The following is a 16,443-nucleotide window of genomic DNA, read 5'->3' on the forward strand; positions in this document are numbered from 1 at the left end:
TTTGAAAATCTTTTATTTAAAACCTGGTGAGTGCTTGTTTGACAACGCACGCAGTAACCTTAAATCTTGAAATCATACCATAAATATTACCTTGTAATGTATATCATAAATAATAGCTATTACCGAGTTTACGAGTTTATGTTAAAATTATTGTTCTGATATTGTTACTGAAAGATTTTAAGGTTAACCTTTCTTATTTTTTTTTAATATATACGCCTGACCAAAAATACAATATATGGCACAGAATACAACATTGTTCAAGGGGCTTGAAAAATGAAATAAAATTTTTTTTTGGAAAATACGACGATATCTTCTCAAAAAGTAAGCATTGTGGAAGGGTTAATTCCAAAGCCGTGGTGCAAGAGGTGATCAAAGTTTGTGCCTGAAGTGGAGAACTCTCTGGAGCGGGTCTTCAAATGGGGTGAATAGAATTCAGTTCAACCCATTGAAGACACAGGTTTGCGCGTTCACTAAGACCCTAAGAAGAAGGACCTTTTTGCATAGCGTCACAATTTCAAGGAGTATATCTGCAGTTTTCCGCCAGTATAGAGATTCTGGGGATCCATATTTTGAGTGGTGTTCAGTATCGGAGTCATTTGGAAGGTAAAGCCTAATTAGCCAAAGTGGGATTTGGGAGTTGAAAAAAAAAAGCCGGATAGTACGAGACAAGAAACCTTTGTATTTGGAAACGCTACGTACCTACCTGAACACAGCGCATCAAGTCAATATGGATAAATTGTATTCCGGTGTGATTCGAAAAAGGAGATAACGGGTTTCTCTTGAACAATTTCTTGGAGCACTACACATTCCATTATCACATATCTTTATTTTTGGTCCGCATTAAAACGCATATTCGCCAAAATTTATTAATTCTTAGATTATTATTATGATACGATAGCATCGAGTCTTCATCAAATCCTTATGCAACTTCACTCGGAAAAATTGTTCAAAAAAGAGTTTTAAATAAATTACAAGTTGTTGATATATTTATTTTCGACCTTGAACGAAGTACTATATATAATATATAAATATATCAACAACTTGTAATTTATATATATAGTACTTCGTTCAAGGTCCAAAATGCTTAACAGTTTATTAAACTGATTGACGTCATTTCACGTTCCTCAATTCAACAATTGGAATTGTTTTCACAGACGATCAATCGATAACGATTCCAAGTTTTCCTTATATTCCTGCACATAAATAAACTCCCTATTTTACTTTATACAAATATATATTAAATATTTTGTACTTCTTTTTGTATTACATTGGTTTTCAATAAAGCATAGTCTTCGTTATTTTCAGACAGAATTTTGGGGCATTTGAAAACTTTCTAAAGGATTTTGTCCATTTCAATCAATGGCATACAATTAAAAAAAACAGCTTACAGATTAAAATTACATAATGTAAAATTCTTTTTTAGCTATGGCCTACTCACTAAGCCCGTTACAAAGCTTAAAGACATCAAAACGTGCAGACACTCGCCTTAAGTTATTAATTAATCGAAGTCTCAGTTTTAACATAATAGGGTGGGGAAAAAGTTTCTTCGCATTATAGGTAGTTTTCCAATTACAGCACAAGAGCGCATTATGCGGCATAATGCTCAACGTTGAATGTTCCAACTACAGCAACCCTTCGCACAATCGAGCACTCTCAAAAGTACTGCTCTCGCGTGATACTAGCAATCGATACCGACTCAGTGACAGAAAATTGACATGTGTTTTTTCTTTAAGTTGGCATTGATCGAAATTTTGTTTATATTATCGTTAGTAATATTATTTAATGTTGAAAAAAATTGTAAGGCTTTTGTTTCGTCGTAGTTTCTTAGAAATAATCAATGTTAATTAAAACTGTGCTAGCGCACTCTGCTGATGCATTTGAAAACGAATTCACGTTCCACGAGGGCGGCACTGAAAATTTCGGGAATTAACGAAGTGACACAACATTACTATTTAAAAATGTATTTATTGCTTTTCGAAGTATTCTCCGCGAAATTTGACACATTTTTCCATACGATGGAACCAATCATTGAAGCAACCATTCCATTCGGAAGTTGGGGTCTCCAAAATGGCCGTTTTGTAGGCGTCCACAGCGTCTTCAGGTGATGAAAATCTCTGTCCACGCAATTTATTCTTTATTTTAGGGAAAGTATAGAAATCATTAGGGCTTAGGTCGGGGCTGTACGGCGGATGGTCTAATAATTCTATGTTTTTTTGCTCTAAAAACTCTTTTGTTCTGTGCGCGGTGTGAGAACTCGCATTGTCGTGATGGAGGATGATGCGGCGGTTGCAGTTCTCTTTACGGAGTTCAGAAACGACCTGTGGCAAACAAATGATAGCATACCATTGTGCATTAACCGTTCTTTGTCCCTCAAGAGGAATAGTCGTAACATGGCCGGTTTTGGAGACAAACGTGCCCACCATTTTTTTTGCAACACTCCGTGAACGAACAATTTTTGTTGGCTTTAACTCATTTTCGAACACCCAAACTCGTGACTGGTTTTTTGTTTCGGGTTCGTACGCGTATATCCAGGATTCGTCACCTGATACAATGTTGTATACAGCATTTGAGGATCCTGCGTGGAATCTTTCGAGAGTTCTGACGCACCAAGTAACGCGAGCCGCTTTTTGCTCTTCACAGAGCGAATGCGGTATCCATCGGGAAAACAACTTTTTTACACCTAATTGTTCATGCAAGATTATTTGTATTTGACTCATGCCAATATCTAAAGTTGCCTGAATTTCGCGGTATGTCACATGTCGATCTTCCTCTATCAGCTTACGCACAGCATCAACGTTTTCTTGGGTGATTGCAGTTTATGGACCCTTTTGGCAGCCTAGTAAGCTTCAGCATAATTCGCCATTGTGCGTCACTGAGTCGCATTATGCTCTGTAATTGGAAAACTACCATAGTATGTATGAACTTGTAATAAAATCTCTTTGGCTATACTATTTGTATTTGGCTGGTTTTAGCATCATTAAAAGTTTAAATTTTAAAGAATTAGTTAAATGTGTGATTTTTATTTATTTTTCGTACAGTCAAGATGAGTGAATCTAATGAAGAAATTCGATACATTTTAAAATTCGGACCATAATTATTTTGCAGCACAAATACCCAAAATGTTGAGGCAGAAGAAAAAGAAGAAGAAAACTACGGTAATGCGTTTCTTGAATCCAAGAAAAATAATGCTTTTTGTAGGTAACTCTTAGTACAAATTGCTACAAGGTTATAACGTATTTTAGATGGTATCTTTTTTTCGGTAGTTAGGAAGTCCTAGTTCACAAACATTTTCTATTTTTTCATTTTCATTGACTTCGATCCCGCTAAGCAAAAGATGTATCATAAAACCGTTTAATAATAATAACTGTAAACTGGCGCGACGCCTGCTAACAATGAACATAAACTATATATTTTTTTTCTGTAAATATCATCAGTTAAGAATTAAAACCACGCCGCGTCGGTCCGCCACGTACAGGTCTGAAGGCTGTCAGATTCTCAGTATTGCGCAAACGCCGGTTCTTGTAGTGCGCGCGCGTTCGCTCTGACGCTTAGACGAATACAATATAGCACAAACAAAAAATGAATTTAATTCAATTAAAAAGTGTTCTTGGCTATTTATTTTTGCATTTCTTTATGGAAGCAGTGAACAGTAAAAGATGTTGCCCCCCAGACCAATACCTCCTCAAAAACGAAACAGTTTGCTGGGATTCGCAAACGAATGAAACTTCACAGATTAATATGCCTTGTAAAAAATACGTGTTCATAAGAAAGTTTATAGAAAGAGATGGAAAATTGGTGCTTATTAGCTTGGGGAAAGAAATAGGGCCACTGAATGTTAGTTTGTAAGTAGTAGCTTTATTCTATTACATTATCTATACTATTATAATGAATAAAATAACATCAAAATCAGAAAATGGAAAGTACAATAAAAATTTACACAAAATCAGTGATAATGTATTAAATAGGTCTTCAAATCAGGCAATTAACAAAGTAGTAAATTTTAAATAAAAGCTAAAACCTAAAATCATAGTTAAACTCATCTCCAAAATTCGCTTAGGATTTTTTCATGAAAGTAATCTTAATTTTTTGGCGAACAACCCGGCAAATAATGTCCTATTGGTTGAAACTGAAAATATGCTATTCGTTAAATTTGTGTGACACGTAAAAATATTTTTTATTGACCGGGGTCATTTTTACTATTGAGACCGGCAGACCAATGAAGTAGTCATTGGTCTGGGCGGTCGGAGGTTTTATTGGTTCTTTTTTTTTTTTATTGCTTCGATGGGTGGACGAGCTCTCAGCCCACCTGGTGTAAAGTGGTTACTGGAGCCCATAGACATCCACAACGTAAATGCGCCACCCACCTTGAGATATAAGTTCTGAGGTCTCAAGTATAGTTACAACGGCTGCCCCACCCTTCAAACCGAAACGCATTACTGCTTCACGGTAGAAATAGGCAGGGTGGTGGTACCCAACCGCGCGGACTCACAAGAGGTCCTACCACCAGTAAAATATGAATATGAATATGTTCTATCATGACTAGGCCACGATCACGAGTTGACGCATGCGTCCGCACATCACAACGCGCGGCTCGTTGTCACCGCGTCCAGAGATACGACCTTTCGTTGGAAGTTGGAATATATATATATATTTTTTTATTCTTTTTTAGAATCAATGATTAAATGAAACGAATTTGATAATTAGAACAAGTGCTCTGAATAGTGCCAATATGAACAACAATTATGAAAATGTGACTTTTTAAATTCACTATCAAGATAAATAAATGAGTGAATTTTGTTTACGAAACTTCAACAAATAGGCCTTGAACAAATATTAGTTTTGCAGATCATAACATTTTTTTGTAAATTCTAAATATTTGCAGCTAGCCATTCGTTTACGCCATTTTTCAACCAGTTCGGTTTGGTTATAGTCGCTATCGTAAAGTGATATAAACATTGATACATACAAAATGTTTACATTTACAATACTAATTAATCTTGATAGTCGTTTACAAATTTACAGCGATTCGCCGTTGCATAAAAATAAACGACCACTTAAAATTTATTAATTATATTTATAATATGTATTGTTAATAATGTTTTTTTATATTTATTTGTCTTTTCCATAGTTTCTAAAGTTTATTTTTCTAATAAATTAATTCAATGCTAGACAAAACTGAATTTAATCACAACTTTAACCGAATTTTCGTAAGAAAACCACCTCGAGTTTCTATTACATTAAGATATTAAGCGCTAATGTTTTACTATACTTTACGTATATCTATATATTAATAGGTGAAGCAAAAACTTTGTACCCCTTTTTACGAAAATTGCGCGGACGGAGGAGTATGAAATTTCCCACACTTATAGAGAATATAGAGAAGAAGTGCACAATGCCAATATATTTTTTAAATAATGCATAAAAGATACATTAAATCAATAAAGAAAACATTACACACACTACATACCATGTATTTGACGCACACACGCATACATACTATTTATTGTCAAACTTTTGTTCTTTACGTCTGTTGTCAAATTGAGAATAGATTAAACATACTGAAATTAAATTACATTTATATCCGTTATCTGGTACCTGTAACACAAGTTCTTTACGAACTTATCACGGGACCAGTTAACGTGGCGTGATTGTTTAAAAAAAAAAAAAACTGAAATTAAATATTGTTAATATTTTTTATAGTGTAGTCTTGGCGAAATTTTTGATTATAGAAGTATAAAATACAATCATAATAGTGTACAAACTTACAATTCCAATTAATTATAGTCGAATTTCGACTACTGGGGGACCACTAGTACGTAATATTACGTAAATACGTATGTATTACTTCTGTTATGTTTCATAATTCTAGTGCATACTTTAACCGAAACGATTGTAGTTAAAAACATTTTTTTTAACACTTCTTTAGATATCGTGTAAACTTCAAAGTATGGCATCAATATTTGTAGCCCTAAAACTGTTTTATGTTAAACGTTTAATGTCGTTAATACGATTTATGTATATGAAAAACTAGTCTGGCCATAAATACTGATAGATAAAAACTTTTTTTTTTTCAACCTTTTAATTATTTTGAATATGGAACATGTATATTATTTTAAAAACTTCTTTCGATTTTACTCCATTTCACATATTCTTTATCATATACTCATTCTTTATCTTGTCCATTGTTGTCACTCCACACATCCATCTCAATATTCGCATCTCTGCCGCATGCACTCCTCTTTCGTGGTTTACTTTCGTCGCCCAACATTCAGATCCATACAGCACGACAGGCTTAATTAGCTCAAGCTAAAGAGGCATTCTACGATTGCATGCTGTAGCAGAGACCAACGAGAACAATGTCGTCGGCGAACAGCATACACCTAGGCGCCTACTCCTGTATGTCCGATGTTAGGGCATCCATTATTAGGATGAACAGGTATGGGCTTAAAAGTGATCCCTGGTGTAAGCCTACCGTCACCCTGAACTCGTCGGTATCGCCATCTGCGAAGCGTACGTACGTACTAGCTAGAGCTAGTATTCTCGGTAGACCGTACGTAGCTCGAATAAGCTATTAAAGCCAGAATTCGTCGAAACTCCATTAAGAAACAAATATCATATCGCGAAATGAAGATTCATGTTAGGACTCTGTCGCATATTATAAAACAAGACCTGAAGCTCGGTGCTTATCGTCGATTTACAGGACATACCTAAAATCAATCTTTACAATTAAAGAGAGTGGATAAATCAAAACGCCTTCTGTCGCAATACGCAGATGAAAGGCACAGAAATATCCTCTTTATCGACGAAAAAATGTTCACGTTTGAAGAACACTACAATAAGCAAAACGATAAAGTGTACGCTCACAGGTCTAAAGAAGCTGCTCAAGTGGTCGGAAAGATACGACGTGGTCATCATCCTGCGTCAGTGATGGTTTGGTGGGGCGTGTCTTATCAAGGAGTCACAAAACTACATTTTTGTGAAAAAGGAGTGAAAACTTCAGACAAAGTATATCAAGATACAGTCTTGGATCATTGATGCCTCTCAGTAATACAGTTTTTTAAAATATACCGTGGACTTCGCAGCAGGACTTTGCACCTGGTCACAAGGCACGAACTACCCAAGCCTAGCTTCCGACGCTCCGGACTTTATAAGAGCTGAAGACTGGCTCTCCTCTAGCCCAGACCTCAACGCTTTAGACTTCAAATTATGGTCAGTTTTAGAGGACATGACCTGCTCTAAAGGACATAGGGACATTTAGTCTCTTAAAAACTCTTTGAAACAAGCAGTGGCGAAATTTCGCTTGGAAACAGTGCGTAAATCTATAGATTCGTGGCCAAACAGATTAAAGGCCTATATAAAAGCCAAAGGTGGCCATTATGAATAAAATATTTTAATTTTTATTTTTTGTTGTTGATAAATATGTAGGAATAATTTTTAATAATATTATTACATTACTTCATTAAAAAAAATGCATTCTCATTTGTAACAGAACTTATGGCTGGACTAGGTATTTCCCGCTATGATTATGAAACGTTTGATAACTACCTAGTCTTGCCATAAATACTGAGACAAAGGAAAAAAAATCTATTGCAAATAACATTTATTACTTTTACAGTGTGTTAGTTTAATACATAAATATAAAACAATTTAAAGTATAAAAAGCTTATTCGAAGTGGTCTCCATTGGCTGTAATACAGTCCTTTAAACGTTGAGGCCAGTTATCAATAGAAGCACGCACTCTTTCCATGGGAAAATTTTTCACTGCCAATCGTACGGATTGTTTTAGGGACTCCAAATTATCATGGCGTTTAGAGCAAGCTGTACTCTCTAAAACTGACCATAAATCATAATCCAGCGGATTAAGATCGGGACTAGACGACGGCCAGTCTTCAGCTCTGATGAAGTCCGAAACGTTCGTTTCCAACCAAGACTGCGTAGACCGAGTTTTATGACCTGGCGCCGAGTCTTACTGGGAGGACCATTCTTGATTATTGAACATGGTGTTGTTAAGGGGCTTCACTACCTTCTCAAGAATGGTATCTTGATACACTTGTGCCGATGTTTTGATACATTTTTCTCAAAAGTATGGCTCAGTCACTCCTTCATAGCTAATACCCTACCAAACCATCACTGAAGTCGGATAGTGCCCACGTTGCACTCTGTCGACTAATTGGGAAGCTTCCTTAGAGCTTTGAGCATAAATACGATCATTTTGTTTGTAAAAATGTTCTCATCCGTAAACAAAATTTTTCTATGACCTCCCTTTGCGTACCGCTTCAGTAGTTGTTTCGATTTTTTTATTAATAACTTCTTATACTAGAAAGTATAAATGCGGACTTAATGCCATAGGCATTCTCTAACAGTCTACCTTAGGGGAGTGCAGAGGGGAGTGCAGATATATAACATACATAATATTTATAGATACAAATACTCGTACTTAAATAAATACATATACATAAATTTTACTACCCTATTCTCTTTTAAATTATCAGTGAAGAAATGACCAGTACGTCTCTTATAGACTGCAAGTCCTAAGTCAATTTTTTAAAATACGCGACATGGTTCTAGGTGCTATCTTCATCTCCCGAGATAAAATCTTTTGCTTTCGGACAGTTTCTGCGAATTCTTTCCCTTACTGCTTTGACCACCTTTTTCGTACGAACACTACGTGGACGGCCAGATCTTTTTCTGTCACAAACAGAGGAGGTCTCATTGCACCTATTAATAGCCCGGTACACAAACCTTTTACTAATACCAAGCGTATGGAGAGTTTTAAAAATTGCATGTGGCTCCATACCTACTTTGTGTAATGCAATCACAGCGATTCGGTTCTCTTTATCACCCCACTCCATTTTAATATCGCAAAATATTGTACAATGTATTGGCACCAAAATGAGAAAACTCAATGAGCAATCATATAAAAATGACAGATTCCAAATTCAAATGTAATATTTTGTTTATTTTTAATTGTATCAGTATTTATGGCCAGACTAAGTATATTATATCGTAGATTAAAGCTATTTCGTGCTTAAGATCCCCGTCGCTTGCGACGTAGGGCTCGATGAGTAGATTGACCCTCAGATACAGCCCACTGAGTTTCTCGCCGGATCTTCTCAGTGGGTCGCGTTTCCGATCCGGTGGTAGATTCTGTGAAGCACGGTTTTTGCTAGGGTTCGTGTTAGCAACGTCGTCAGGTTTGAGCCCCGTGAGCTCACCTACTAGTTAAGGTTTCAAGGCTTTCAGCTTAAGTAGGAAAAAAATGGGAGTCCACACGGGTAGGTACCACCACTCTGCCTATTTCCGCCGTGAAGCAGTAATGCGTTTCGTTTCGAAGGGTGGGGTAGCCGTTGTAGCTATACTGAGATCTTAGAACTTATATCTCGAGGTGGGTGGCGCATTTACGTTGTAGATGTCTATGGGCTCCAGTAACCACTTAACACCAGGTGGACTGTGAGCTCGTCCATCCATCTAAACAAAGAAAAAAAAAATCTTAAGATACAGCGACTATTTTTGTTTCAGTTGTATTAACGACGTGGCAATTGGCGAAAGACGTCTCAACTTGTCAATAATCCAAAACGTTGCCGTCACATGTGCAACCGAAACAGATCCGAAAGAAGCTGTTTTTGGATATTGTATGATTGTGTCCGTTATTTTTCTGGTAATAACGGTTGTCATATACAGTAGTTTTTCGAACTTGCGGTCAGTTGAGGTCTTAAGTATATTTTAGGAATCGATCACATTCAGAGTATTATATATTTGTTCATTATTTTACAGGGATCTTTTTGGTAAAAGCATCATAAGTTATTGTGGTAGCATGGCAATAGCTTTAGCCTTACTGGCAATAATAAAGCTAATGTCATATTCGGATATGAGTTGGTGTGCTGTTCGAGGTGAGTTGGGAGAACAAGAATGCAGTTTTCGAATAATAATAATAATAAAAGTGAGCCTCAATAGATTATTGTGTTTAACTTATTGTGGTTATTGGGAATTGCATTGTCGCTGTGGTGTTGTGTGATTCTAGTTTAAAGGTTACGACTACCGCTATCCTAATGTAATTATTGAGATTTCAACCTCATAACTCAAGATTTTTTATAGAAGCAGTAATGCGTTTCGGTTTGAAGGGTGGGGCAGCCGTTGTAACTATACTTGAGACCTTAGAACTTATATCTCAAGGTGGGTGGCGCATTTACGTCGTAGATGTCTATGGGCTCCAGTAACCACTTGACACCAGGTGGGCTGTGAGCTCGTCCAGCCATCTAGCAATAAAAAAAAAGGTAATCGGCGAAATTTATGGATGCGGTGTTTTTGAGCTCTGTAGCATCAGGATTGTAAACTTGTCCGCCCAACTGTGCCATTATAAAAGACTTAGACCTTAAAGTGGGCATCAGTGATCACTGTGAGAGCCATGAGTTTGTTCCCGCATTTATACAATACTAGCGGACCCGGCGAACTTTGTTCCGCTACACGGTTTGTTTCAAACACATCAACCAGTCAACTTCAAAATTCTACTATAATTAACACAATTAACCATAGAATATATTACGTTTAGCTGTCAGTTGCGTTTTGTTATAGTTACCACGTTTTATGTCAAGTCCCACGGGAATGTGATAATAAGTATCCTATGTCCTTCTCCTGGATCTAAGCTACCTCCTCACCAATTTTCAGCCAAATCAGTTCAGTCGTTCTTGAGTTATAAATAGTATAACTAACACGACTTTCTTTTATATATATAGATTAATATTAATTAAAAGGGTTCTCTAACTGATTTTAAAGTACTATTTGAAATTTAAAGTTTGGATGTATTTGTTCTCATCGCTTCGACCCTAAATTCATTTAGCTTAGAGTTAGAATGTAATGCGTTTATGTATAATATATAAATCTAACGTGATTGCTTTTCAGGATTTCTTGCGTACTTCTTTCTGATAAGTAGCTTTTTCTGGTCAAATGCTATTTCAATACAAATTCTTCTCTGTTCTAGGTAAGTTTAAATATATAAGGTTCAAATAAAAAAAAATCGATTTGTGTTATTTTTTTAATTCAACTCCCTAATTTTTACAGAGCACCGGCACTATTTAGTGCCAAAAGTAGCTTCTTATGGTATTCCTTATATGCTTGGGGGTGTCCTGCTGTTCTCACAATATGCATGGCAATTGTAAATTTTCATCCTGGGGACCATGCTAAGCCGGGACTCGGTTTAAATCACTGTTGGTTTGCAAGTAAGACCCATTGTAATATTTTTAAATGCATTACGATAAATAGTTTCAAGAAAGAACGCGCGAATAGCGTACGAATAGTGACTTTCACGTAATGTATTCATAGTATTGCAATAATGAAGTATATCTTTCAACCTAAGCCGTATTCGATATAATTTTTGGGTACTTACGTATTAACGCCACCGCGGCAAAAATTCGGTTAAACTTTCCTTTATGGTCCGTCGATTTTGGGTCGGGGTGGGGGGAGGAAGGGGGGTAAGGGTTTACTCCCTGCACCATTCCGCCCCTGCGGAATCCCATGGTTATGAAGATATCCACAGTTAATTTTTTTTAATTAAAATTGCATTATTTAGTCAAGGGAGCTCCGCCTCGCACTGTTTCCGTGCTCAGTCACAGCGGGCGAGGACTGCTCTCCCTCCGCGCCTCCGGTTTTTTATATACACTCTAGGTGTAGGGCAGACAAGACCAGGTGGAAAGTGGGGTGCTCTGATTCGCTTTTCCATATTTTTCAAGTTGTCCACACTTGCTAACCATTAAATTTTTGCCGCGGTGGCGTTAATACGTAAGTACCAATTTTTGTTTTTAAATATATATATATATTTTATACGCAGGAAAACTTTGCTTAATTATTTTCAATGAGTATGTGGTATTTATAGCTAAACTCATAGTAGCGATTAGAGATTATTCTGTTATTCTTATAGGGTTATGCTTCTAACGACCGATCGTGTCAAAAACAATGTCTCGAGAATTGAACTCTTTACAGCTTTGTAATACCTCGTAATAGGTATATAATAATATAATAGCTTTGTTTTTAGATTTCCTACGTTGTTTCAGGTGAATCGCAAAGATGGTATTACATGTATAGCGTTATGTCGGTGCTAATAATTTTAAATATGTGCATTTATGTATATTGCGCAACACTTGTATGTCGGAAGCCGTTTTCGTCGGCGCATATCAAAGAAATGCGTTACAAGTAAGTTGTTACTGTTTTAAGGCTCACCTATTATTCACTTCATACTGTTTCTGGCGAGAACATTAGAATATATACTATTATATAGCGGTTTGTTAACACGATTCGCACATATAATGGGCTCCCGCTATTTCGACGTTGTTGCAAGGTCATTACCTAACATACACGTGTTACTATCAAATAAAAGTGTTGACAATGTGGATCGCCGCGAACGAACCGTGTTTAAAATGTTCTGATAAACATTTTCGTTTCATAAATATGTTAATGAAAATTATATAATAAATATTCATTAACTATGTAATTTTTTACAAGTAGTATTATGAAGCATTAGCTGTGTAGTGTGGGCCTACAATGGTACCACTATCCGTACGCGTGAATGTTGTAAAGACGACTAAAAAATCATCTGGAGAATGGGCAGTGTTTTTTAAGTATTTAAGCTGCAACCGTCAATCGACTTTTAATAGTGGCCAGGCATTTTCTAGGCTCTCATGAATGAGTACCACTATAATCCCTCCCGCTGAGCATTCACGTGTTCTGTTTTGACACGTGGTATGGTAATCATGAAATTGAGCCTTGTTGAGCCGAAATTCAGCGTGAATTTCTAGCCACGTGTACCTATACCTATTCACTGAATAACAGGCGGGAACGTTAAAACTACAAAGATTTTTTATTCTTTACTAGCTGACCCGGCAGACTTCGTAGTGCCTCAATCGATAAATAAAAGACAAAAGGAATCCGTCTGATGGGGGACACATCAAAGGACAAACAAAATTGTTATTTTTATTTAATTCCGAGAATTTTCATATATAAATACCTTTTAAACTTTCTCTGGACTTCCACAAATAATTTAAGACCAAGATTAGCCAAATCGGTCCAGTCGTTCTCGAGTTTTAGCGAGACTAACGAACAGCAATTCATTTTTATATTTAAAGATTACCAATGTTGAAATTAATCAAACGTAAAATTATGAGTTTGTCAGTTTTGGTGGGCATCAATCAAATTTTATTGTCTGTACTAGAAAAGAGCTTTCATTTATGTTTCTTGCAAATTATTCTCGGTAGTGAAGCTGTATTCCAAATCGATAGCAAATTAACAATCATTTAAAAGCGTACTTGAATAAAAAACACTATTTTAATTCAACGAAAAAATTGCCCCCACCAGAGACAGTCCGGTGTTTTCTTTTTTTTATTGTTAACAAATCTTTTTTATTAGATTGTGGCTGATGATACGTCTTTTAGTGCTGATGGGATTGTTTTGGATCTTCGAAATGATCAGTACATTCACTGAAGCACATATTGTGTGGTAAGTTTTACTAATAAAGTTATTGGAAGAAAAAGTTAAAGTTTAATTGATAGGCATCATCATGTTTTTAATACGCTTTTATTAGCTTCAGACGTATGTATGTTAGTATGTTAGTTAATATGTAACGGAATCTTTGAACATGATTTTGACCTCGTTCAAAACGTCGGATTAATTAGAAATTTGGTATACTTATTAAGGATTGATGACAATTCAATATTTAAAAAAAATAAAAAAACTTCAAATTCAACTAATAAATTAAAAATAAATAATAGTTTAAAAAACATTAATAAAATACGTGCATAGTATCAGTAGTTATAAATATTTTATGAACAGATATGAGAAGAAGGGTTATTTTGATAATATTCTGAAAAGCGCCCCACGCTTTTTTACAATAAAATCATTTTTACTTACACTATTTTTAATTCTAATTTTTTTTTTTTTTTTCCTTTTTTTCAGTTGAATTTTCTATAAAAGCGTATTTTCTTAGTTTTTTTTAAACTTATGAAGTATTTATTTTAGCACAAAATTCATAAACGAGTTGCTTTTAAAGTAAATTCGAATAATTTTTGATCATCACTATTTGTATTTTCCGTCACAGGACTATATTGGACGTCTTCAACACTTTACAAGGCTTCCTAATGTTTGTGGTACTTGTGGTTCTGCGTCCGCGCGTTATCAAAACCATCCACCAGCGCGGCCTCTTCTTTTGTATGTCCGGAATGGTTGAAAAATGTTTGGCCGTGGTCGATGATGCAGAGGACGAATGTATCGTGCACACGGAGGTCGCTATGACCGATAAATAGTCGGCCATAGGCTAGATGCAGTATACCACCGGCATAGAACTAAGTTATTGAATAGTATTTATGTGTAATGTACGAGATTAAGGATGATGAGCCTTTAGCGGCAGCTGTAACATCCGGTTTTCGGATGCTATTAATACTTCTGTGGGTGACGTCATCTCATATTGACTCGTTGACTCACGACAGTGTCTAGACTGCACTCACATCCAAGTAGACAGTAACTGGTCGTTTAATAATGTTATCAATAGCGTTTCTTGTTATAAAGATTTATAATAAGAGATAAAAATATATTTTTATAAGGATCCCTAGTAAAAAGCGCTGGGTCTCGTTGGATGCAGGTGGCAATGGACCGGTCGCACTGGAAATCTATTGGAGAGGCCTATGTTCAGCAGTGGACATCGATAAGCTGAAATGATGATGATGATGATGAAGGATCCCTAACCATAATTTCGCTATGTGGTAATTGATGTGGTAATGATTTGATCCGACAATCAGCCAAATTTTTGAGTGCTATTAATTCTACATTACTTATGTTATTACGGTAATGATAATTAAATTATTTCGTATCGTGTATGTCCGTATCTACGAGTGTAGACCATAATAAATGTAAGCATAATAAAATCATAATAATAATATGTATTATATAAAGGATCAAAATAAAAAAGTCAAACTACTAGTCTATAGTAATTATGTATTTGATTGTTAAAAAATTGCGTATTGGGTCATGATTGCATTGGGTAAAGAGAACTTCTCTAAAATATGAGAGGGCAGTAATGCATTTTGATTATTTATCTATAAACTTAAGAACAAATAGCGTATTATATTAAGTAGCTTCTCTAGATAATGTTATACAACATTTTAATAAAAAAGAAAACGGATTTCAAATAAAATCAGACTATCACCAATGTAGTCGATGTGAATATATGCATTATTATGGATAACTTAAAACTACTAATTAAATCTTGATGAAAAGGGACTACAGAAGCATTAGCTTTCAAATAATAATAAAAAAACACAAAAATCGGTCAACGTAGAAAGAAGTTCTGAGGGAACAGACTTATAAATAGAGCCGAATTAATACGTAACCTCCTCCTTTTTTGAAATCCTTTAAAAAAGGATTTGACCGTTAACAAGATTCCGTGATATAATTAGTTATACAAGTAATCTTTACAACATTATTTGTTAATACATAAACAGCTTGGCTAACTTATTTGGAATATGTAATAGCTTTTTATTATTCATTATAACAATTTAGTTTTTAAGGCAAGAATATGTGACAAAAAACTTATTTTGAATTAGGAGTATATTGTAATTTAATGTCTGATAAAAGAAAAGAAAAAAAAACACACATAAAAAATAAAATATTTTTGTTTTAATTTTACCAAACCACAATATATAGTAAACCACATAGATAAAGACTTTTTTGATAATATGTTAGTGATACAGTTTCAACATGTGATATTGATAAATTATTCATATTAAATCGCGTTGGCTTCATGGATGACCCCCGTATAAATAGGATTTACATCAAGTTTTATAAAGGCTTCGTCAAACAGAACGCGTACTTAGCGCTGTGTTATAACGTCGTGCTCTTTTCATGTAACAAATTGACTATATAGATAAGCCTAACTTTCCCTGCCGCAACGTAACATTCGCCAAATCATAGTGCCTTTCGATAGCAGTGCGAAAATTTTAAAGTATTAAGATGTCGAGTGGTTCAGATGTGGCATTATATAAGCATGGGTATTTTCTAACTAATTTATAAATATTTCGGGCATTACAGTATCTTTATACACACTCGGACGCTAAAATATATATTTTTTTAAATTACTACGCCTGACGTCAAAACGTCCTAACGTTGCGTACTGCTAGCGCTGGTGCTCTGTTTGACCGTACATTACCATAGTAGTACAAACGTCGTGGCGTAAAGGATAAGACGTCCGGTGCGTTCGTATCTAGCGATGCACCGGTGTTCGAATCCCGCAGGCGGGTACCAATTTTTCTAATGAAATACGTACTTAACAAGTGATCAGGATTGACTTCCACGGTGAAAGAATAACATCGTGTAATAAAAATTAAACCCGCAAAATTATAATTTGCGCAATTACTGGTGGTAGGACCTCTTGTGAGTCCGCACGGGTAGGTACCACCGCCCTGC

At 35.6% G+C, this 16,443-nt stretch overlaps 1 protein-coding gene across 1 annotated transcript; it reads left to right on the forward strand.

Annotated features, from left to right (window-relative positions):
- The first annotated feature begins 3,446 nt into the window (after positions 1-3,446).
- LOC114247834 (G protein-coupled receptor Mth2) lies at positions 3,447-15,159 on the forward strand. The gene is made up of 8 exons (XM_028180891.2): positions 3,447-3,842; positions 9,520-9,699; positions 9,775-9,890; positions 10,900-10,978; positions 11,059-11,216; positions 12,048-12,186; positions 13,396-13,485; positions 14,084-15,159. The coding sequence occupies exons 1-8, from the start codon at positions 3,580-3,582 to the stop codon at positions 14,286-14,288; spliced, it is 1,230 nt and encodes a 409-aa protein (XP_028036692.2). The 5' UTR covers positions 3,447-3,579; the 3' UTR covers positions 14,289-15,159.
- Positions 15,160-16,443: the final 1,284 nt, after the last annotated feature.

The sequence above is a fragment of the Bombyx mandarina genome, chromosome 25 (assembly GCF_030267445.1).
Source record: "Bombyx mandarina strain Sakado chromosome 25, ASM3026744v2".
Classification (NCBI taxonomy): Eukaryota; Metazoa; Arthropoda; class Insecta; order Lepidoptera; family Bombycidae; genus Bombyx; species Bombyx mandarina.